At 37.4% G+C, this 25,068-nt stretch overlaps 2 protein-coding genes across 2 annotated transcripts in view; one reads left to right on the forward strand and one right to left on the reverse strand.

Annotated features, from left to right (window-relative positions):
- Nucleotides 1-164, reverse strand: part of siva1 (SIVA1, apoptosis-inducing factor) — a 35,973-nt gene extending 35,809 nt beyond the window's left edge. The window contains exon 1 of the mRNA XM_051923204.1: nucleotides 58-164. The gene's annotated coding sequence lies outside the window, so the exon portion shown is untranslated. The remainder of the gene's footprint in view (nucleotides 1-57) is intronic.
- Nucleotides 165-13,241: 13,077 nt separating this feature from the next.
- The window catches only part of LOC114642571 (serine/threonine-protein kinase MRCK alpha-like), a 141,338-nt gene continuing 129,511 nt past the window's right edge, over nucleotides 13,242-25,068 (forward strand). The window contains exon 1 of the mRNA XM_051927174.1: nucleotides 13,242-13,896. Coding sequence (XP_051783134.1) covers nucleotides 13,722-13,896 — 175 coding nt within the window. The 5' untranslated portion in view covers nucleotides 13,242-13,721. The remainder of the gene's footprint in view (nucleotides 13,897-25,068) is intronic.

Here is a 25,068-nt window from a genome sequence, read left to right on the forward strand (position 1 = left end):
TCAACAAAATGCATATATCCCTTTCTCTCTTTAACGGTTCACAATATCAGTACCTACCCGCGAAACAGAACCACACTGCACTCCGGTCAGCGCGACACGAGTAATACAGTGGAGAACTCTGGGAAATGTAGTCTTTATAACTTCGAACAAGGTAGCGCACGCTGCTCCGCTTTCACTTCTAAAGAGTGTAATAAGGAGAATGCAGCTTCCGGCGGGACGGTGGCTAATAAGCCATTACAGCCTTTTATAATCTATATACTTCCATAATAGTGCGTGAAAACCAAAATAGGTAATTGATGCGGATTCCCATTTCTCTGATTTCAATTGAGAAACTTTAGCTTTACAATGTCTTTCAACGCCTATCCTTTTTTATATGTTCAAATGACGTGTAATTCCTAAAGACAGTTGCATTTTTTAAATTTTTGTAAATAATTTTCAGTTTCACAAACTCAAGAGGAAAATGTTTCAAGAACATATGCGTTATTTTCTTGGAAGATTGTCAAGAAAAAACTGAACTGAAGAAAAAACCTGAAATAGTTATTTGGTGGGCACTTTGACGACATCTGTTTATTTACTCTGCACGTCATTCCATAAGTAGTGAAATCATAAAAGTCATGATTAGATCACTGCTTTAACAAATTAAAAAATATGCATTTTGGCTCTGGCAATATCAGTCTTAAGGAGCAGATAAAGATTGAACATTTATTTCCGTTTTAAGAGTCCCTGAATTGGATTACAGTAAGTGGATTTGAGAATAAAATGTTATGACAAATATCCCTTACTCTAATTTTCACATATAGTTACAGGGAATCAGAGTTTATATTTTCTTATGAGACTGCATTCCTTCAATGTGGGTAGTGACATCCTTTCTATATCTCTGTGATGACCAGTGCAACATTCTATGCTGTGGTGTGCTGGGCTGATAATATCATTTCAAGACAGGTCCACCAAATAAACAATCTAATTAAAAAGGCAGACAGACTCTGGACCCCCTGGAGTTGGCAGTGAAGGAGAGAATGAAAACAAAACTAGGTTCCAATATGAAAAAATACTGCACATCCTCTCTCTGACACACTAAAACTAAGGACTTTCAGCCAACTAATTATTCAGCAGACGTGTGTCAAGAAATACTTCTGGGGCTCCTTTATATCAAAGGCACTATGCCTGCATAATGCCTCACTATAACCATGACTGCTATTTTTATCTTTAGCCAAGTCAGAAGTTTTTCTTCTTTTTAGATTTCTTTCTTTTCAGTCAATCTATTGTACGAGAATATTTATTCATTGATCTTCTATAATGATAAGTCAAGCAAAATGACACTTTTTATTGGCTAGTTAAAAAGATTATAATATTGAAGCTATCGAGGTGACTCAGGCCCCTTCTTCAAGCAAGCTGTAATTATCTTCTTGATTGTCTGTAAAAATCACCCTGTGGACAAATAAACTTCTATCTATTGTTGTACAATCAACCTCAATGCAGGAATGAACGTGGTATGAAATACCAGTCAACTGATAAACACACACTGGTTTTGAGTAGCCATGTAGAAGGAGAAGGAAAAACTATAGAACAACTACACACAAACTGAAGCAAAGTGCAAGGTCCACATAGTTTGTAATTGGACCAGAATGCTAAGACAGCAGTGTTATCCAATGTACTACTATACCATTCTTACAAAAATCAACCATTAAGTTAACAAGAAATTGATATTATATGAAACAAATTACCTATAGGTACAAGAAAGGCACTGAGATAGTAGTGTCTCCTTATTTGAAAACTGTTAGCTTGTCCAAAATACAGAGCCCGTTGATTTGTTCTTTTCAGTTTTCCAGAAATTATTCTTTCATTACATAATTTTCACATAAACTCGACTGGTTTGACAACATAGTGGCACTGTACCAGAAGGGCCAGAGCAGACTGTACTTGCTAAGAAGACTCCTGTCTTTTGATGTGTGTAGCAAGCTGCTGAAAATGTTCTATCAGTCCACAGTAAACAGTGTGTTTTTCTATGCTGCAGTCTCCTGGAGAAGCAACCTGTGCTCAAAAGATGTGCTTGTCAGGAAAGCCTGCTCCATCACAGGGTGAACCCTGGACACACTGGAAACTGTTGTGGAAAAGAGGATGGTGGCAAAATTGGATGCCATCATGAAATATTCCCTTCGTCTCCTCCAGGAAGTGCTCTTTTGGAGCACTTTTACCTTCAGGCTCATTCTACCATGGTATGCTACAAAGCACATCTGGAGATCTTTTCTGCCCACTGCTATGAGGCAATGCAATGCTTCCTTCTGATGTAAGTTCATTCTGAAATTTCTGCACAATATAAATGTTTTTATTTATTTGTTTATGTATTTATTTATTTATTATTCGATTGATTGATCTGCTGTATTATTTGTTCTGTGAGACTATATCCTTTTTTTTATTTCTGCTGCTGTATACATCTGAATTTCCCCTTGGCATTAATAATGTTTCTATTATCTAATCTAATCTAAACAAGAAACAGAGTAGAATGAAATCCAGCAGGTATCCAGTTATTTGCTGTCAGGAGAGGTTCTATTTCCCCACAACCTTGACAGGCAAAGACTAGGTAAGAGAATAATTGACAGATCATTGACAGACTGAAGACTGGTAGCTTGTCATATTGGCTAGGGCAATGGACCTAAAAACATAGCCTAGCTGATTCAAACCCTAAGCTTATTTTCTGATTCTGAGCATGTCATTTAACCTGTGCTGCAGCTGTAAAAAGTGAAAAAAAAAACTTTATAAGTAATTATAATGTAACTTGGTCTTGTTTCAAGGCAAAATATAATCATTCAAATAACATAAAAAATGCATAATAATATAAGATTAACAATGGATCCTTTCCAGATATAGATACAGTATATATATATATATATACAGTGGTGTGAAAAACTATTTGCCCCCTTCCTGATTTCTTATTCTTTTGCATGTTTGTCACACAAAATGTTTCTGATCATCAAACACATTTAACCATTAGTCAAATATAACACAAGTAAACACAAAATGCAGTTTTTAAATGATGGTTTTTATTATTTAGGGAGAAAAAAAAATCCAAACCTACATGGCCCTGTGTGAAAAAGTAATTGCCCCCTGAACCTAATAACTGGTTGGGCCACCCTTAGCAGCAATAACTGCAATCAAGCGTTTGCGATAACTTGCAATGAGTCTATTTCAGCGCTCTGGAGGAATTTTGGCCCACTCATCTTTGCAAAATTGTTGTAATTCAGCTTTATTTGAGGGTTTTCTAGCATGAACCGCCTTTTTAAGGTCATGCCATAGCATCTCAATTGGATTCAGGTCAGGACTTTGACTAGGCCACTCCAAAGTCTTCATTTTGTTTTTCTTCAGCCATTCAGAGGTGGATTTGCTGGTGTGTTTTGGGTCATTGTCCTGTTGCAGCACCCAAGATCGCTTCAGCTTGAGTTGATGAACAGATGGCCGGACATTCTCCTTCAGGATTTTTTGGTAGACAGTAGAATTCATGGTTCCATCTATCACAGCAAGCCTTCCAGGTCCTGAAGCAGCAAAACAACAACAGACCTTCACACTAACACCGCCATATTTTACTGTTGGTATGATGTTCTTTTTCTGAAATGCTGTGTTCCTTTTACGCCAGATGTAACGGGACATTTGCCTTCCAAAAAGTTCAACTTTTGACTCATCAGTCCACAAGGTATTTTCCCAAAAGTCTTGGCAATCATTGAGATGTTTCTTAGCAAAATTGAGACGAGCCCTAATGTTCTTTTTGCTTAACAGTGGTTTGCGTCTTGGACATCTGCCATGCAGGCCGTTTTTGCCCAGTCTCTTTCTTATGGTGGAGTCGTGAACACTGACCTTAATTGAGGCAAGTGAGGCCTGCAGTTCTTTAGACGTTGTCCTGGGGTCTTTTGTGACCTCTCGGATGAGTCGTCTCTGCACTCTTGGGGTAATTTTGGTCGGCCGGCCACTCCTGGGAAGGTTCACCACTGTTCCATGTTTTTGCCATTTGTGGATAATGGCTCTCACTGTGGTTCGCTGGAGTCCCAAAGCTTTAGAAATGGCTTTATAACCTTTACCAGACTGATAGATCTCAATTACTTCTGTTCTCATTTGTTCCTGAATTTCTTTGGATCTTGGCATGATGTCTATCTTTTGAGGTGCTTTTGGTCTACTTCTCTGTGTCAGGCAGCTCCTATTTAAGTGATTTCTTGATTGAAACAGGTGTGGCAGTAATCAGGCCTGGGGGTGGCTACGGAAATTGAACTCAGGTGTGATACACCAGTTAGGTTATTTTTTAACAAGGGGGCAATTACTTTTTCACACAGGGCCATTTAGGTTTGGATTTTTTTTCTCCCTAAATAATAAACACCATCATTTAAAAACTGCATTTTGTGTTTACTTGTGTTATATTTGACTAATGGTTAAATGTGTTTGATGATCAGAAACATTTTGTGTGACAAACATGCAAAAGAATAAGAAATCAGGAAGGGGGCAAATAGTTTTTCACACCACTGTATATATATATATATATATATATATATATATATATATATAATTTTTTTTATTTTTTTTTTTCCAGGATAGCAAACTGGGGTATTTCCAGCAGGAAGGTAGGACCAATTAGCAGCAATTATGCCTAGAGAGAATAGCCGCTGCTGGAAAGAAGAAAGAAAGACAGTAGAAAAGTACAAAAGAAGACATTTTTGATGGAAAAAGTGATTTTATAGGAAAAGCTATATAGATGAGAGAAACTTTGAGACATTATACCAAAAAAACATAACTGTGGGGCATTACCAAAATATGTATAGAAAAGCACCTGAAGACTTGGAAGAACACAGGGAGCACAAATTGTCATCTGAAAAGCACATAGCAAAGTATCTATGGTGAGTTAAGTACAAGCAATGTAGACATTTAAACTGGATATGTTGATAGGTTTCTTTGATGCTAAAGTAATATTCTTAAAAATCACATTCCAATCAAAAATGGTGAAAGAGGAAAAGGCACCACTCCCAAACCAAATGAATTGATAGTGACTTAAGAATGTCTTTTTGCAGGGTTGCAAAGAATACAGAGGCAAGCTTTGTGTTAGGAGATAAGAGATTAAATTAAGGACAGTGGAGGATGAGATGAAATAGAAATACGGTGTAAAATAACAATACACCTAATTTAGAGATAAAAGAAAAAGGGAGAAAGATGGAATAGTGAGCTCAAACTATAGTAATTTGGATGTTTGGAGCCCAGAGTCATCAAAAATATTTACAAGTGTGGTGATACTAAATTGCATCCAGACCAGAAGAAGAAATATCACCAATAGGAAACACTACACTATGAAAATTAGGAGTAAAGGAATGTAGGCTTTGGTAGGTGGCCTAAATGCTTCTCCACTTTATACCTTATAGTAAATACATAATGTCACACATGTGCGCATGAATAATTGAAATTATCCGCCAGGCCAGTGGTTGGCGCTGTCATCTAATACTTTCTCCTTTTCTAACTCTGCAAACCCACAGAAGGAACTCCAACCTGATGATCTCATTTGTGGTTCTGGTTCCCTATGACACGCCCCTTGCAGTCTTGCCTCTAAATAACCACCATCTTTGTATATTGTGATCAGTTTATTCATTAACTCTGCCTATAAAGATGTACCCGCTATTTTGCATTTTTTTTTGACTTGTTCTCAAATATACAGGGGTACCACTCTGTTATTCCCCAACTCTTTATCATGGTCTGTTTCTGTTTATTCCAAAATACAGTATGTAACTAGTGGTCCCAATTTAACTGAAAGTTAAGCACAGGTTTAACCTCAGAGAACTAAAAAAGATGTTATAAGGATTTAGAATGTAACTAAGAAAGAATGTAAGATATTTTGTATGAAATGCTGGGAGGCACACCAGTTCCTGCTGATGTTCTTTGGAATTAAATCATGTACATTTACTTATTTGGCTGACACCTTTATCCAAGGCAACTTACAACATTTATGATACAATTGGTCACATTACTTTTGGTTTTCCAATTGGAGGACAGGCAGGTCAAGTGACTTGCTCAAGGTCACACAGTGTCAGTAGTGGGATTTGAACCCACAACTTCAGGGTGTGAAGTCCAAGGCTTTAACCACTACACCACACTGCCCCATTTCTCTCTGAGTGAAATCTGCATGTATCTTTCTCTCACATTCCAAAGACATGTGTTAGGTCCATTGGTGACTATATGAGCATGTGGATGTGTTTGAGAGTATAATCTGTGATGAACTACCGAACTGTCCAAGGTTAGTTCCTATTTTTACACAGACAAACTTCTTGCAACTAGGTGTAAGAAAAATCAGGTTTAGGAAAATGTATTTTCAGCTGTAACAGCCATGAGGCGGCCTCTTTCCTAGAGTTAGCCTTTTAGAACAAATTGTGGCTTACATCATCCAGGGGAAAGTCGGAGTGTACTGATGCTGCTGTAATGTGCTGGAACATTGTTGACCATCTAGATGTGGAAAAAAGAAGCATAAGAATATAATTTTTTGAAACAGTTAATGATTATAAAAAAAAAAACATTTTTAACTTACATTTGTCTCCACAGTTATGCAGCATTTAACCTTTAACTAGTTATATTCTGGCCCTAAGTCATTACGTCAGCGCAGCCTACAACTTTCATTTAGAATCACCAGTCTGAACAAAGAAATATTTAAACAAAAGGTCTAGTTAAGCTATCAAATACATGCATTAGTTTCTGATTATGAGATTAACAACAGTAAAGACCAGCCCTTACTGTGACACCCATTCAAATGAGATGAGATTCTTTGGTCTAAGAAATGGAAGATGTAGAGACAAGAAGGACCAAATACAATGTCCAAATTCTCAGCACTACAACAGAGCAGCAGGGAATACTGGCTGACAACTGTTAGATGAAGAATCAAAGAGTTACATAGGAAATGATAAGATAGAGAGAATAGAGACCAAATGTGAAGACAGAGAGGATTGATGATAGGATCAGGATGAGATGGAGATGCTGAGACATGAGAATTGGCTTTGTGTACTGTGGGTTCAATCAGTCAGTCAATCTTTATATTAAGTAAAGCCTTTTGCAGTAAACATTTGAAGCTTACTGCAAAGTAACTACCAAAATGTAGGTGGTTAGAGGTCAGCTGGTAGAACTATGTCCAAAAATAACTGCCATTTCATTAGTTTCTTAGGTAGTATTCTGAAAAGAATGTATTTCATTCTCAGGGGAGAAGGTTTACTCTTGAGTTGCTAGGAGCAATTACTGTATGTGAAGTTCCTCTTCTGGATTTTCTCCTTTGTAAGTGCCAAACGGGATGGACGAGCATCCTGACCAGGGCCCTCATGTATAACGCCGTGTGTAGAACTCACACTATAACATGGCGTAAGCACAAAAGCGGGAATGTGCGTACGCACAGAAAAATCCAGATGCAGGAATCTGTACGTACGCAAACTTTCACGTTCTTCCATTACATAAATCCTGATCAGCATGAAAAGTAACACACGTGCATGCGCCTTCTGTCCCACACCAACTCCTCCCAGAATTATGCCTCTTTGAAAATGCAAGTCGATATAAATAGCCTTCTGAGAAAAGACAATGGGAAAAGCATGGGGGAAAATATAAGAATTTCAGTGAATACCAAGTGGAGGCAAAGGAAAAACATACTATTTGTTGGTTTAAACAGTGGTATAATCAACAAAAGGAAGTTGATCGAGTGACAGAGTGTCGAAAAAACTCGAAAGCTCAAGTTCACAAAGTCGCACAGTGCCCGAAATAAAAAAGAAATCACATATCAAAGTCGCCATGAAAAGGCAAGTCGTAGCCCACCGTCTGAGTGTCATATGAAAGCTTATTAGGGTACAGACAAAAAAATAGGCACACAGTGGGGAAAAAAGCACGAAATGTCAACTTTAATCTCGAAATTTCCACTTTAATCACGTAGTTTATTTTGCCATTAAAGTAGAACATCATAAACTTCATCTTAAAATCGTTTAATTTACTAGTTTCTCAAATCCCATTGTAACTAAATTAGGACATTAAATGCTTTGTTCTGTATTTGATCTTCTTTGTGCTGTGTGTGTGAATCACTACCTGCTTCTTAAACAGGCTTTCTCTTTCTCCGACAGGACACATAATCCATTACATTCGTGATATTACAGCTCTCTGAATAATTAAAATACTGAGATATATACGTGATATCTTTTTCATGATGATAGGAATGAAAGCATGTTATTAAACATGGGAACACGGTGGCGCAGTGCTTGTTCATATCTCACGCAAGAGGCTTGCTGTGCCATGCGCGACCTTCAATGACGTAATTTATCACAGCAGTACTGTCTCTTTCAAACATACTAACCTCCAATTCCTGTCCTTACTTTTCTTTCTCCAAATACCCAATCGCCACACAATCAGCTATGTAATAGACGTGAAGCCATTTTTAAGCTTAGAACGCCGATTCGTCAAAACTTTTAAGGAACATTGAAATATCTTCGTAGTACATGTTTAATTATTCTATCCATCTATCCTTTCAGTGTCGCGTCAGCACCAGCAAGAATACAATGATGCAGGAACAATCCCTGAACTAGCTAGCGCTGCGGCACCTTGTCCTTACATGTTTAATTATTAACAATACAGATTATTTAAATGAAGTTAAAGTTTTATCTGTATAATATAATCAACATATTTTGCTGCATTTCATCTTAAAAATGAATACCGTCATCATATGTAAATACGCTCTTTATAAAGTGGCGCAGGTTGTGCAATATTATAACTGTAGTACAAGTTTACAGTGAGGTAATTGTACTTATAAGTAAACAGTTCTACACGGAGCACTTGATGGACTGATTGAGCGCGTTTAGAGTTCTTGGGATGAAACTTTTTCTAAACCGCGAAGTCCGTACTGGGAAATCTCTAAAGCGTTTTGCCGTGGCTGAGTCAGCGTCTGCTTCATCCTGTATACCGATAAGTCTCTTTCCGATCAGCTGCTGCTGTGATTCCCCACTCAAATACAGTGATATTAATACTCCGAGTGGTGCAGTGAGAGTAATATGGAAAAAGATGATCTACTGTGGCAACCCTTAATGGGAGCAGCTGAAAGAAGAAGAAGATGCAGTGAGAGTTACAACACTAAAGCAGTTATGGTATTTGGAATACTATGGCTATTCCCTGGACCATTATATTGCTGCAGGTTAATTACAATCAGATGCATTACACTAATAAACAATATGCAGTTAGTTTCAGTGTATTTATAAAGCCGCGTCAGGAATGTGGAGCTAAGAAAGAAAGGGTGACCACACAGGAACAGTAGCACTGCTTTGACGCTGGGTGCCACCAGTCTGCAAAACTGAGCGGAGAAATTGCGTACACAAAGGTATGCGGTACCGTGGAAATGTGCGTGGCTTTACGCCAAGTTTAGATTTTATACATTGCGATTTGAGCGTGGAAACGTTCGTACGCAACATTTCTGTGCGTACACACCGTTTATACATGAGGCCCCAGGAGAGGAGAATGTTCCTTACCTGGACGGGAGGCATCCAGTGGATGGACAGACATCCCGACCAAGAAGGCAGAAGGTTCCTTACCCAGACAAGATGCGCCAGGAGGATGTACAGGTGTCCCAACCAGATGTGTTATCAGTACCTTTTCTGGCTGGGAAAAAATGGAAAGACAAGGAAGGACTGTCTCTGGGGGCTGTTTATTCCCCAAGTACACTAGGTTGCAGCTTCCCTCGGACAGAGCTCCCATTCATACTTCCGCAGAGCACCTTGGGACATGTAGTCTCAGAGATCAACCCTAACGGGGTGTGTGGGTGCTGCTAGAGGTAGCTAAAAGAAAGGTTTGTACTTTAAAGTAGGTTCTGCCTGACCCGGAAGTGCTGCCAGGCTGTAGTCACTTGACACCAGAAGCACTCCTGAGTCCTGGGATAAAAGAAGCCATCCAGCCTGATCCAGGTAAGCCAGATTTGGGAGGAGGTGGATAAAGCTTGCCTGGAGGAGAGACGGGGGATTTATTGTGGAGGAAAATCTATTGAAGGAGTACTGAAACCTTTATAAGATACTGGATTTAATAAAGCCACATTTATTGAAGCCTTTTAACTGTGTGACTACACTTGTGTTCTGGGTTTGAGACGCTGCAGTGCCCTCTAGTGTCCACACCTTTCATCATCAAAACTGATTGGTGCCTTCTTCTTCTCCATCACTATGTGCCTGCCCGCCCACTAAGGTCCTCTGATTCTGGCAATCTTGTTGTACCCCACACTAATCTACACTCCATGGGTGACAGGGCCTTCAGCTGTATAGCGCCCAGACTCTGGAATGACCTACCAAAATTAATCAGGTCAGCTGACTCCATGAATTCTTTTAAAAAACAACTCAAAACTCATCTGTTCAGGAAGGCTTTTAGCTCTACTTGACTTTATTACCCTTCTCTCAGTTTACCTCCATGTCAAGATACTCATGTAACCTGTATGTGTGTGTGCTAGACCATCAATTATGTTGTCTGTTAGGCCTTTTCTCTGAATTCACTGTTGTAATCTTCTTTATTTATTTATCTGGTTTGTACAACGCTGTATACTATATACCCTGCCGTTCTTCTTATATTCTGTAAGTGCCTTGAGCATGGGAAAGGCGCTATATAAATAAAATGTATTATTACTATTATTATTCTTTCAAAGCTGTCTTCAGTTTGATACCTTACAGATAGCTTGTGCACCAAGAATTTCTACCAGATTACATATTTTTTCAGAGAAGCGTTTTGCTGAGTCTCTTCTCATGTCTATGGGCATATTGTATTAAACAAAACTATTTAAAAAAAATCAAGCAATGCATACATTACACATATGTGAATGATTACATATAGTGCACAAAAAAAAACAGTTAACTGAAAATGGCAAAGACAAAAATGGATAAGATAATGGATAATTAATAAAAAGAAGATAATGGATAATTGACTTATCTAATTTTAATTTGTTTTTCTTTGCTTGTAACTGTTCCTTTGACATACTGTAAAGCAACACGTGTTACATCCTGTGTATGAATATCTGCATTAGAAATAAATGCTGTTGTTGTTGTGTAGTGTTGTAAATAAAGCATGCTTAAATCAAGATTCAATGCATTTTCTCAAGTTCAGTAAAAGACAGTCACTTCAACTAAGCTACCAGTTGTAAACATCCAAATAAATAAATAAATAAATTTTTTTTTTTTCCAATTGGGAAACAGGGAGGTGAAGTGATTTGCTCATAGTCACAGACTGTCAGTAGGATTTGAACCTACAGCCTCAGTTTGAAGTCCAAAACCTTAACCACTACACCATGCTGCCTGAAAAATTATATTCAATCCTTCCAACAAAGAACAAGCAGCCAGTAGACACTCCACTATCTGCTTTCTATATGACAGCCACAAACTTAGACAAATGGTGTGTAATGCTGATTAGGCTTGCCAGCTCAGATGGACTTTTGTCTGATTATACCAGTGCTTCAGAAATTCACCTGATAGGTCATTGTGTGTAGTTAACTAAGTATGGTATTTAAACTGTTACTACTAATCAGTGTTTTTCTTTGTTTTTGTCAGTTCAAGTTCAACTGCTGCTTGGGTTCCCTTTTATTCTGCTTATTCTGTTTCCTGTTATTATGACCGTGTGCTCAATTTATGAAAAATGACTTGCCCTAAACCTTAGGAGTTTGTTATGTTTTTGGGGTAATAGTCCTTGCCTATAACCATGATTCAGCTTGTCCTTAGCTGCCACTATGCTGTTTGGGACACTTATAAAATCAATTTGCAGTCTGTTTTTGTTGTTCACTGTCTGTTGTAGAAGTACAGTAGATCATCAGTATTTGAAGTGCAACCAAAAACTTGTAATGAGTCCTTTTGAAATAAGAGCACACACTTAGCCAGCTCCAATACCATCTGAAGCTAAGTATGTCCAGGCCTGGCTAGTACTTGAATGGGAAAAAATCTGTGAAAAGGTTGGGTTACAGCTGGAAAAAATGTTGGTGAGGACATCAGGGCTGCTTAACATGTGGTCTGTATGTGGACATTGTGCTGTAAAAATTGTGCAGTGCTTCTGATGAAATGTAAAACTGAGGATCTGACTTTGTGGTCATATTAAATTCCTGGGCATCTTTACAAAAAAAAAAAAAAACTAGGGTGGTTCCCAATGTTTTATCTAAATTGTCCACCACAGCCTGGACATTCTGCCCCCCTGGTCATTCCCTTTCCCTCACTGGTAAACCATCTCACCCCCTCACCACCTTATAGCTAAACTGTGGTGAGCATTTAGTGGGTGCTACATAATGGTGGTGGCTGAAATGGTTCCACACGGTGAAGTGCTTTGAGTAGATTAGAAAGGTGCTATATACAGTAAATGTAATTATTTCATTGTTAAAGATAAGCAACATTAGTGTGAAACACATACAGCACATCAGAGTTTCCAGATGAACAAAAAAGGTGGGAGACACTCCCATAGTACATTAGAGATATTGGTTTACCAGTAGAGCGCAATGTAGATGTCAGCAGTCGCTGCTTAATCATTTTGTCAGAAGATATCACAAATTGTCTCTTCAGCTAGACATTGTAGCTTGTAGGTTAATGCACTGATGTAGAGGATGAGCCTGATGAGTCAAGAATACCTGCGCAGGAGACATGTTGCACAAAAAAAAACAGAAAGTGAATAAAAAAAGACTCCAGCCTGAATCCTTAACAAACTTAATTTATCCAATCATTACACACTGTATTATACACTGCTGAATTCATAAAGCACCTTTCAAGGAGAGCACTATTAAGTGTTTTATGACCCAGTTCACTTGATGGAGCAAATGTACACGTTGTATTGAATCCACACAGTAAAATAGTCAAGGAAATGGTTTGAAAAAGGCCAACACAACAACAAAAGCAGAAAACCAAACGTATTAGTTAAAAAAAAGTCAAGTGAAACACAACAATGAAAAGATCCGAGTTTAAATTGTAAATGAATGATGGGCTCTAACAACCTTCGCAGATAGACTCCAAGAAGAAATTCTAAAGCCCTGGAGCCACAAAGCTGAATGACCTTCTGCTCTAAATATTAATGTGATACTGTTTAAACCGTACTTACAATGAGGACAATTTTACAATAACAACGAAGGAAACCTTAGTTTCCTGTACGTCACGGGGTCACGTACACAGCACACCTTGAAGGCCACACCTGGTGGAGGCACAGGAAGAGGCGGGTCCTTGTTTCTGATAGGTGCTTCGAAGTGTCAATCGCTACATACCCGGCAGGTGGGTCAAATTTCAGGTATTGGTTGCCTGCCGTGAGGTGTATAGAACGAAAGAAAGTGAGCTCTGGTGACAGCATATCGGGGTGTATGTAACCGTTTAATTTGAAGGCTCCAGAAGTTTTCTAAAAGTGACCCGAAAAAAGTGGACAACGCCTCGCGAGTTGTGAAATAGGCTTCTCCTGTGTGAAAATGAATGTGGACGAGGCGACGGTTCTGTTCGGCTAGACAGGGCAGGCCCTGTGGGAAAGCTTTTTATTGGCGCGTGCCACGCGTTTTACTGGAATTATTATTTTTAATGCTGCGAGAATACGATTGACAGAACATGGTTAACTTCCTGGCGTCGTAAAACCGGACCTGAGTGCCAGGAGGACGCCGATGACCAAGCTTTCCTATCGCCCTAGGGGTGCGCTCACAGTACGACACCACCCATAGCAGCTCACCTGCCCCTTCTGGTCTCTATCGCTGTAGACGAGATACCCTCAGTATGTCTGCAGAGGAGAGGCTGCAGAAGCTTGAGAGCTTAGTCCTGGAGGGGCCATCGAAGGATGAGGCATCCGCGAGCGTGGAGGCGCTACTGGATGTGTTGCTCTGTCTTTATCAGGAGTGTCTCTCGTCGGCACTGCGAAGGGAGAAGAATGTCATTGAGTTCCTTGATTGGGGTAAGTAGAGCTTTGCCAAAGGTGACGTGAGGCATTTTTTGAGGAAGGTCGTTATTTATCAAGTATTAAAAGGGGTATGTCAAAGTGTGCCAATCACGGTTTTTGGGACATTGGATAAAGCAACAAAATGGTAAACCTGGGCTACAGTCAGAGCAAACGGGCAGGTGGCATGGGGTGTGGGCAAAGTGGATCAAGCAAGCAGGTAATATGGGGTGTAGGGTCAGAGAGGCAGATACGGGCCACAGGGTGTTGGACAGAGAAGTTAAGGGTAGAGATGTGTAGGTAGGTAGGTAGGCAGGCAGAGAGAGCCAGGTAGTGACACAAGACCTTGGGGGATCATTGGGTGCAGGAAGAGAGAACCAAATGGATGGCACATAGTCCGCTAAGAGAATCTAAAATTGGGGGTGCTCAGTATTGTCTGAGAAAACCAAGAGAGTTGCAGATTTGGCATTAAAGCAAAATGTGTCACTCTTTTAAAAAAAAAAAAAAAAAAAAAAAAAAAACTATTGACTTACCACCGAGATAGTGCTAAACATTTGTAGCAGTGGTAGGTTAATCATTAAAACATTTTTTTGCATGTTAATCAAGAATTGACCAGTTCAGTAAATGGATAGATAGGTAAAACTTTTTGTCCACAGATGGGAATTTGGCTTTTAACAGAAGCTCAAGAAATAAATAATATTATATTATGATAAACAACAAACCCCTCTCAAATATTCACTAAAAATAAAGAAAACTAAAATGAAAGAAAAAGAAAAACCTTCTATTTTGGCAGTTACAGTCACAGTGAGGTATTGTGTAGACATATTGCTGTTGGTTTAAAGGAGCCCCAATAGCATTTCTTGACACACTTCTCCTTAAAGTTCTCACTATTAGTATGTCAGAGAGAGGATGTAGAACATTGTTCATAATGGCACTCAGTTTTGTTTTCATTCTGTGCTTTGCTACTACCTCCAGCTGGTCAAATGTGCATCTCATAACTGAGTCCATAACTTAGGAGCATGGAAAAGTGAACCAACATGGAATCATCAACATAGTTTTATGGTGTGTATATATGTATGTGTGTGTGTGTGTGTGTGTGTATGTGTATATATATATATATATATATATATATATTAAAAAATAGAGAGAGAGAGCCTGCACAATGCCCAACATTAAAAGGGATAGTGCAAATAGATTAGGAAATAATGGTTCATTAAAGTAAATGGGTTTTATATTTTCTTTCATGTGTCTCATCTCTTTCATAGGTCAAAAACATTTTTTGAGCTCCTAAGTTGTTATAAATTAAAGCAGGACCCAAAACAGTTATAAAACACTGCCAGGGTTTCCTGTACTAAATGAACCATCCACTCTACACATGGTAGATGGCTAAAACAAAATGAATAGGGTAAACCTGGCATTTGGAAATTATTTCAGTGTTACATTGATAAGTGGGCTGAACATAAACCTTGCAGTTTGTACTGTTCACAGAGTAAGGAGAGTGCTTTTAGACTGGGTTACGAAAGAATACAGATTATTAAATTAGAATAAGATTCTAATATAATGATAATATAGTACAAATAATGGAAATAAATCATGTTAGTAGAGAGTTTATGCTGGAGTACCGTAGGTTACTTAATACCCTGGAAAAATGTAGTTATGACAAATGAGTCTGTCGTGTGGTTAGAGTTATTTTTGGCAGTTGGCTTGTTTTGTAAGGTGAAGTGTACATATTTAAAAAATAAATCATTTGGGTTGTGGTGGAGCCCTTTTTCTTTTTAGTTGCTTATCAGCATTGCTGATCAATAAATCCTTGGTTGTTTCATTGTTTGAATTAACTAAACTTTTTTTGGGTTGTGATACAGTGAAATGATTTTTTTTTTCGTTGGTTACCAAAGTAGTATGTATTATTTGTTCATTAAAACATAATGGACTTTTACCAGTTCTAACAATAATAAAATGCACTAGGTAAAAAAAAAAAAATAGTAAAAGTTTAGAATATGAATTCTGTGTATTAAATGATAAAGTATTCTATCAGTCTTCAATATGACATATGAAAAACACAAGAGCACAAAACAATTTCTAACAAACAAGTTGAGACAAAAATATACCATTGTGTAAACAAAACAAACAGTTTTTTTATCATTTTTCTTTATTATAATACTTATGGCTTTTCTTGCAGTTTTATTTTTATAATTCCTTATTCATCACAATTTGCATCAAACTTTGGTGGCATAAAGCAATACTTTAATGGAGAAACAGGGTTCAGCAATAGACAAATGTTCATTCTGTGATTTCATTAATTACAAAGATCAAGTTAGTAATAAAAACTAGAGTTCTTTATGTCTTCATTGCTGACATACTACTGAACATTCTTGGTACTAGCATTTTCTCAGTGGTGTTAAGGCCCTTAGGATAGTACACTTTTATAATATCAGCTAATGACATAACAGCCAGCAGCTTCCTAGAGGAAGATGGCTTTACATACTGAAATAAATTTTCAATAAACAGCCCACTTTTGCACATAGAACACGCAGAAATATTTTAAGAGTGTTGCCAACTGCTTATGTAAAGTTGTGCCACTGTTTGGCAATTTGTATCTGAATTTTATGTTGTATGTTTACCACTTTAAACTTTTTTTTTTTCGTATTGGTTTCTTTTGTGTTCAATTTGAAAACTATATCCTTGTTTTCATAGTATATGGGACTTTTAAGTGTGTTTATCAGTCTGTGATCAGCAAACTATGCATACCTGAATATGGTGTGACATTTTCTATTGAGAACCTGTATATCTTGTACTTTTGTATTACTCTAAGATAATTATGTTGGTATTAATCTAAATATTTTCAGAAAAAAATGATACAATCTCACCTTTTAACAATTTCTGTATAGTGTATTCAGCAAAACTGATTATGTAGAATGGTCATAAAAGAGTAGAACCTTTTCCAAATCTTAGCTAATAAATACTAAACAAAGTAATTTTTACACAAAGATATACAAAAAATATATTTTATCTACTTATTGCGATTGATAATATATATTTTAATTTTTAATTCTAGAAGATACACGCTTAAAATAAATGCCCTTAATCCCTGTATGCACATCCATATCAGGGTATTGATATAGGAAGAACCTTTGTTTGCCCCACGGGGCTGGAAAAGTGATGCGGAAGTTCAAATCTTGAAATGTTGAGATTTTGAAATGTTTTTGATTAAATCCTATATATTTTGAGTAAAACGATTTACCGACAATTTTGAAAAGGTGCCAATAATTTTGTCCAGCCCGGTTTTGAGTTTTGTGTGAAATAATGTCAGATTTGGCTTTTTTTGTTTTTTTGTGTTGTTCCAATGCACATAAAGGAAATAAACATATGTATACCAAAACACTTGTAATTGCAACAATATTCTGGGAAAAATGGTGCATTTTCTGGGAAAATTCCAGGGGTGCCGATAATTTCGGCCATGACTGTAGGTGCAAGAGCTGAAAGGTACAGTAATCATTTCAGCAGCATAAATACCTGGGAATTGCAGTCTCTAGATTTGGATGTGGATTACAATCGCATAGTGGCATATTTCTGTGCATTCCAGTTACGGAATTAGATATAAATAAAATGTCTGCTGCTACATTAAATGGCTCCATGCCCCCAAATTAAATTAATGGGTTAAAAATGGATGTTCTGCTATTTTACACCTAAGATACAAAAAAGTAAGTACTATAGTTTTTGTTATCAAAACTTTGTTTTTCTGTCAGTGGTACAGTTGTGCAATGAATTATACTGTGTTTGCTTACTTGTAACTGTCTTGCAAATAATGATTTGTTAATTTGCAACATAATTACTATACTGTAAATGACTCACTTGAAGTATGATGCTGCTTAATTATGCACTATGTAGCAAACTCTGACTTGTCAAAAAGGATATAAGTACTGTGTAAATGCACCCAATAATAGAACTTTTTTTTAAATGAGTGGCAGCTTTGGCTAATGTCCTTAGGTGAAGTTGACATACCAAAGGTGTAAATAAGCTTCATACAGTAACCCCTTTGTAAATATTAATCTCTACATCTGGATAGTTGTATGTTTTTAATCTTATTAAACTTGATTTTGGGATATTCATAGTGTAAACACAAGCTGATATGTAAATTTATACATTTTTGATTTATTATTTTCATTCAATATCAAACATTCGTACAAAAAAATCTTCACAGCTAATGCAACTTTACTCAGTATTCACATACATTTATGTTGAATTATTTTGGACATGTGTCAAACTTTTTCCATTCACTAGCTGTACTGACTCAAGATGACTTTTTTACAATCTGATTTTACATTTAGAAGTATCTCAAAATACATTTTAAGATATCTTAAGACAAATTAAAGATATTAGATAATACATACTGTATATATATTTCAGGATATCTTAAAACGCATTCTTCCCATACATTTTCAGATAGTGTATTTGAAATACATATTGCAGTATCATGAAATGTGTAATAAAAATACTGAGATTTCTGAAATGTGTGCAAATGATCTCTAAATGTTCAGTTTGTTATTTCAAGATGGCTCAATATAATCAAGATATCCTGAAATCCATTTCAGGCATCTTTACACTGACTGACATTTGTGATATCTAAAAACATTTTTGTATATACATAATTCATTTCTCTGATATCTTTAAACTGGCTTCTGTTCCATTTTAAATATATTCCAATATTTATGAGACACCTGAAATAAGTTTCAAGATATCTTACAATTATTTCCTGTTTTTTAAATTTAAGTAAATATAACTTTTAAATGCTCTATTACACATCAAGTGCATTTACAATTATCTCAGAAAAGCTTGCTGTCCCTTATAGATATCTGAAATGCATTTCAATTAACAAAGTACATCAGCTGATGCACTTAGATACATCATCAGTGATGTACCTGGGCTCAAAGGGGTGTTTTTTTTTTTTTTTACATCAGACATCCTCACCTAGACCATACAGCTGGGGTTGATCAAGCTGTAGCTGGTCTCTAAGTAGCAACTCTTCATGGACTATTCATCGTAAACCAAAGCCACTTAGAGGCCCTCTCTGCATCCTCTGTGATAACTGTTTTTTTTTCCTCCGGTGTACCAGTGATACTCAGGCTGTTGAAAGCCTTACAGAATGATCAACCAGCAAAGTCCCTGATTCCCACGTCAATGAACAGAGACTGTGCTTACCACCTCTATAAAGTATACTTCTACCAATTTCTGGCACTTTCCTGTTTTATTCTGAAAGGCTCGTCCACCTGTTCTTCACATTGTTTTTTGAAGCTCAAGTTATCAACTTCCTTGTTTTTTCTGACAGTAGGACCATGTCTGATCTGAGCGTAGTACTTGTGATACACGTGGAAATTTCAGCTGCTTGTCAGAGTTGTTTTTCAGTTGCCACTCTGATGCTCTTCAAAGAAGTCCCATTTGGAAGGTGAACCTTTGGCTGGGTCTAAGGTCTACAGTGTTCCAGAGCAGGTTTTCATTAAGGATGTCTGTACTATGCTACATTCAGCTTTCCCTTGACCGTGATTAGTTTTCTAATTCCTGCTACTGAAAACCAACCCGCAATATGATGCTGTCACCACCACCATTGCTTCACCATTGGAATGGTATTATGCAGGTGATGAGCTGTGCCTAGTTTCTGACAGACATAACACTTATAATTGAGCCCAAAACAGTACAGTGCTGGTTTCATTAGACAAGAGAATCTTGTTTCTCACAGTCTGAGAGTCTTTTAGGTGCTTTTTTTTTTTTTTTTTTTAAACAAACTGTAAGCAGGCTTTCGTGTGTCTTTTACGGACATTTACATTTATTTTTTCATGTGTCGTCTGTCTAGACATTCTGCCATAAACCCACATCGATGGAGTGTTTCAGGAATGGTTGTCCCTGTGGAACTTTTTCTCTTTTCCACACAGGTTCTCACCCAGAATTCGGTTCTTGGTCACCTCTATTCACATGGGCCTTCTTCTCTGATCGCTCTGTTTAGTTGGGTGGCCAGATCTTTTAAGAGTGATGGTTGTTCCATTCATGTAATATGGCGGCCACTGTGATCTTGGGATCCTTCCATGCTGTAGAAATCTTTTTGTAGCCTTTCCCATATCTGTGCCTCAAGACAGTCCTGTCTCCAAACTTTGCAGGCAATTCTTTGACCTCATGGCTTGGTTTTGTTTCTGATATACATTATATAAGTAACCTTATATAGACAAGTATTTAGCATTCACAATCGTGTCCAGTTGATTGAATTGACTACAGGTGGACTCCAAACAACTATGAGCATTAGAATATAATGCAGCCGATTGACATTTCAAGTGTCTTAGCAATGTGTCTCAATACTTGTGCCAATGTGTTACTTCAGCTTTTTACTTTTAATGCATTTGTAAAAAAAAAAAAAAAAAAAAAAAAAATCCTGTTTTTGCTGTGTCATTCTGGGGCTATGAATGCTACCTAATAAAGGAAAATTTAATTTAAATGATGTAAACTAAAGGCTGCAACATAATAAAATGTGAAAGACACTGAAGGGGTTGGTACTTTCTGAGTCCACTGTATATTGTTGCACTGGATCGTGGTACTGTCAATAATGGGATATGGGGATAGAGATGGTACTGACTAGTTCAGTCAGCACCTGGTCATGGATCCAGTAGTGGCTCCCTGCCCTTAGCACAGTAGGGCAGAAGCTCCAACTATGCTCCAGGGTCCCTTTTTACTATGCAAGTGGTGTGCTGGAAGTTGTGCGTTGTCCCAATAAAAGAGGTTAGATGGACTGGGAAGGATGTCATAGACAAACCCTGTCATTGATCTGAATAGGCTCAGCCTTCCATAGCTCATGATATCTTACAATCAAGAGCCTATTCCTGTATAGTCCATGTGAATTATTGACTCATCCTCACCACTTTTCTTCTTCAACGCATTTCCTCCATGTCGGCTGTCACCTTCAGTTGGACCACATGTTGCCATTCTCTGCCTTGGGCTTTGTCACAGCATAGAATCTTACCTAGCCCTGCCCTTCTACACTTCACACCAAGTCATTCTTACTTACACTTTCTCCCAGCCCTCACCTCAGCAGCAGCCTAAGAGATCTTTGTCTATAGTCGCCATGATTTCTCAAAGCAACTTTCCTATTGTTTTAAGATATTCCAAATATTTTGAGTCAACTCAAAATAGAAATGTACAGTATTACATTAAGTGATCCTGAGATGTCAAATAGAATTTGAAATCTTTTATAATGCAGTTGATATATATATATACAGTAATATAAAGGTGTTTTTATGGTGATTTAGTAAATCATGAAATGTATGCCAGGCATTGTAAAATATGGGAGCACTAATTTTAAGATTTCTTGAAATAAGTTTCAAATATCTGAACATTGGAAACTACATTTTAGGATATTTTTAATTAATTATAAGATCTCTAACTGTTAATTTGGTTTGCTATACTGATTAGCTTAGACTCATTTGGTGCAACATATTTTTCTCATTTTTGCCTCATTAATAATGTACAGAATATCAAATCATATCAGTAAAAGTCAAAATCAAGGTTTTTAAATAAAATAAAGGTTTTTCCATGTCGTGGAATGGCCATAGGTTATTTATTTATTTATTTATTTATTTTTAATTTTTTTTACATTTAGAATTGTGCAGAGGTGCGTATGACAAGATAATTTGTTGCTGTCACTTTTGTTGATATTCAGCACAGGTGGGTTGTAGTGCAGTATTTTATATCTGATGTTGAGGTAAGAAAACAGATCATGGCATTTTGCGCTACCCATTGACTTGGCACAATGAATTTTCTTATATCTTACACAGTCTTGATTGGTGCAATAGTTTATTCTGAGGTAAATAGACAGACACTAAGATCGTATTTGGTTTTTTGTTGCAAATCATCACTGGCTCACTACCGAATAATCAACAACAAGAAGTTAGCAACTTGCGTCTACAAAGGTACATAAAACCACATTGAAAATTCATGCTTTTGGAGTTTCAGAAAGCCAACAAGGACTATAGTCGTGGCCAGAAGTTTTGACAATGACACAAGTATTGGTTTTCACAAAGTTTGCGGCTTCAGTGTTTTTAGATCTTTCTGTCAGATGTTCCTCTGGTATACTGAAGTATAATTACAAGCATTTCATAAGTTTTAAAGGCTTTTATTGACAATTTTATATTAAGTTTATGCATATAGTCAATCAATATTTGCAGTGTTGACCCTTCTTTTTCAAGACCTCTGCAATTTGCCCTGTCATGCTGTCAATCAACTTCTGGGCCAAATCCTAACTGATTGCAGCCCATTCTTGTATAATTAATGCTTGGAGTTTGCCAGAATTTGTGGGTTTTTTGTTTGCCCACCCGCCTCTTGAGGATTGACCACAAGTTCTCAATGGGATTAAGGTCTGGGGAGTTTCCTGGCCATGGACCCAAAATTTCGATGTGTTGTTCCCTGAGCCACGGTGCAAAAGGCATTGTTTGTCACCAAACTGTTCTTTGATGGTTGGGAGAAGTTGCTGAAGACTTTTGGCCATGACTGTACTTCAGCCAAAGATGTTGACATCAATTTATATATGTATTGCTTGCACATTCTTTTAATTGCTCCTGCAAAACGAAGTGGACCTCCAGCACACAAGAGGTTTCCAGAGTTTAGTTTTAAACTTGACTAGCAGAGATGCCTTCCATGCATTGTTCAGATTAGGTTAAAACAATTCAGATGTCTGTAAACGCAGTCCAACTTTTCAGATATCCAAAATGTATTTTAAGTATCTCCAATAGATTATAATGCATTTTTATGAGTGCAATGCATTTTAAGATAACAAATTGATTTTGAGATATCTCAAAATCATTTCTTGTAAAGACATGCTTTCTTTTCAGCAAAACCTCTTGTTTGTTTTATGATATCCAAAAATGTATTTGAGTTTCCTTTTGAATAGAAATGTTATTTAAAACAAAAATCTTGAAATGCAATCCCGTTTTCTTAGTCTTTAATGTACTAGGTGCTAAGTTAAGGATAAGAAGTTGTATTTTAGGGGTGTAATGACTTAAATTGCATGTGGCTGATGGGACTCTAGGGTAGCAAAGAAAACAAACAAAATAGAGCTTTTCACTAACTCTGGAATGTTATGAATGTAAGAAATAGAAATACCTTTGGATATATGAGGCAAGTCAGTTTAAAGACCATGGAAGCATGGATGATCCTGCCCCAACATGCAGAATAGATTGGGAGGGCTTAGAGGACATATTCAGTGCCTCTTCTGTCTAATCTGACAGTAGCTTCAGTGTACTTTACAGCAGCTGCTTCAAGCTCTTCAACTGTAAAAAAAAAAAGGTCTGGCTCTTTTTTTTCTTGACTTAAGTGAAAAGAAACATGCGTGTACTTGCTTGTAAAGAGTACACCTTAAAGGAGGATAATTGGCTATCTGGTTATTCTCTGCCAGTCAGAAAATGTATTAGACGGCCATCTCCCTGATATTTGTATAGGAGCCATTTTAACATGTTTCAATTAATGAAACAATTGTTAAAGTATTGGCTTGCCTTTAGTATCCTTTTTTCCTTTGTCTTTACAATACCATACTATATTTAAGCACAAATCTAATTTACTTGCCTCTCAAGACTAGGTAATGTAATATTTATTTTCTTTAACAAGCTTAGGTGCCCTTTGTTTCTTATTGAACTTTTAATGTGTAGTCTTTAACTGTTAAGCCACCATATGCTAAACCTATATACTGTACTTTTTTTTTTTATTGTTTTCTGAATCTTTTCTGAAATTATTTCAAGAGTTCACAATATTTTTATAGCATTATACAAATTGACTAAACAATTGTGAAGTGGAAGAAGTTTGGAATCACTAGGACTCCTCCTAGAGTTGGCCGTTGGGTCAATCAGAGTAACTGGGCATGAAGAACTTTGGTTAGGGAGATGACCAAGATCAAAGTGGCCACAGAAAAGGCCTGTACTCAGATGGGAGAACATGTCAGATGATAATAAGTTTATGGTAGAGTGGCTAGATGGAAACCAAATGGTGGTAACAGCATCATGCTATGAGGGTGCTTCTCAGTGGCAGGCAGGAAGACTGGTCATAACTGAGGGATGGGTGAATGCAGCCAAATACAGAGAGGTCCTTTGTTTTTGTTTGTTTTGTTTTTTTTTTAAAGGTTGTGTATACTCTGTATACAGTGATCCCTCGCTATATCGCGCTTCGCCTTTCGCGGCTTCACTCCATCGCGGATTTTATATGTAAGCATATTTAAATATATATCGTGGATTTTTTGCTGGTTCTGCAGACAATGGGTCTTTTAATTTCTGGTACATGCTTCCTCAGTTGGTTTGCCCAGTTGATTTCATACAAGGGATGCTATTGGCAGATGGCTGAGAAGCTACCCAGCCTACTTTTCTCTCCTTCTTGCGCTGACTTTCTTTGATCCTGACGTAGGGGGATTGAGCAGGGGGGCTGTTTGCACACCTAGACGATACAGACACTCGTCTAAAAATGCTGAAATATTATCTTCACGTTGCAATCTTTTGTGCAGCTGCTTCCTGAAGGACATGCTGCACAGTGCTTCGCATACTTAAAAGCTCGAAGGGCACATATTGATTTTTGATTGAAAAACAAACTGTCTCTCTCTCTCCCTCCCTGCTCCTGACGGAGGGGGTGTGAGCTGCCGCCTTCAACAGCTTTGTTTCGTACTTATCAATAGGGCTGTTTGGATTTTTTGTTTGCTTTTCTCTATCTATGTGACATTCTGTGCTCCTGACGCGCACTCCTTTGAAAAGGAAGATATGTTTGCATTCTTTTAATTGTGAGATGGAACTGTCATCTCTGTCTTGTCATGGAGCACAGTTTAAACTTTTGAAAAAGAGACAAATGTTTGTTTGCAGTGTTTGAATAACGTTCCTGTCTCTCTACAACCTCCTGTGTTTCTGCGCAAATCTGTGACCCAAGCATGACAATATAAAAATAACCATATAAACATATGGTTTCTACTTCGCGGATTTTCTTATTTCGCGGGTGGCTCTGGAACGCAACCCCCACGATGGAGGAGGGATTACTGTACACTACTCTTGAGGTTGTGTATACTCTGAAGCAGGTTTGCTTTTTTAAAAAAAACAAACCTGCTTCAGAATATACACAACCTCAAACTGGGGTGACAGTTCAGCTTTCAGTATGACAATGACCAAAAGTATACAGTGGATATAC

The sequence above is a fragment of the Erpetoichthys calabaricus genome, chromosome 1 (genome assembly GCF_900747795.2).
Source record: "Erpetoichthys calabaricus chromosome 1, fErpCal1.3, whole genome shotgun sequence".
NCBI lineage: Eukaryota > Metazoa > Chordata > Cladistia > Polypteriformes > Polypteridae > Erpetoichthys > Erpetoichthys calabaricus.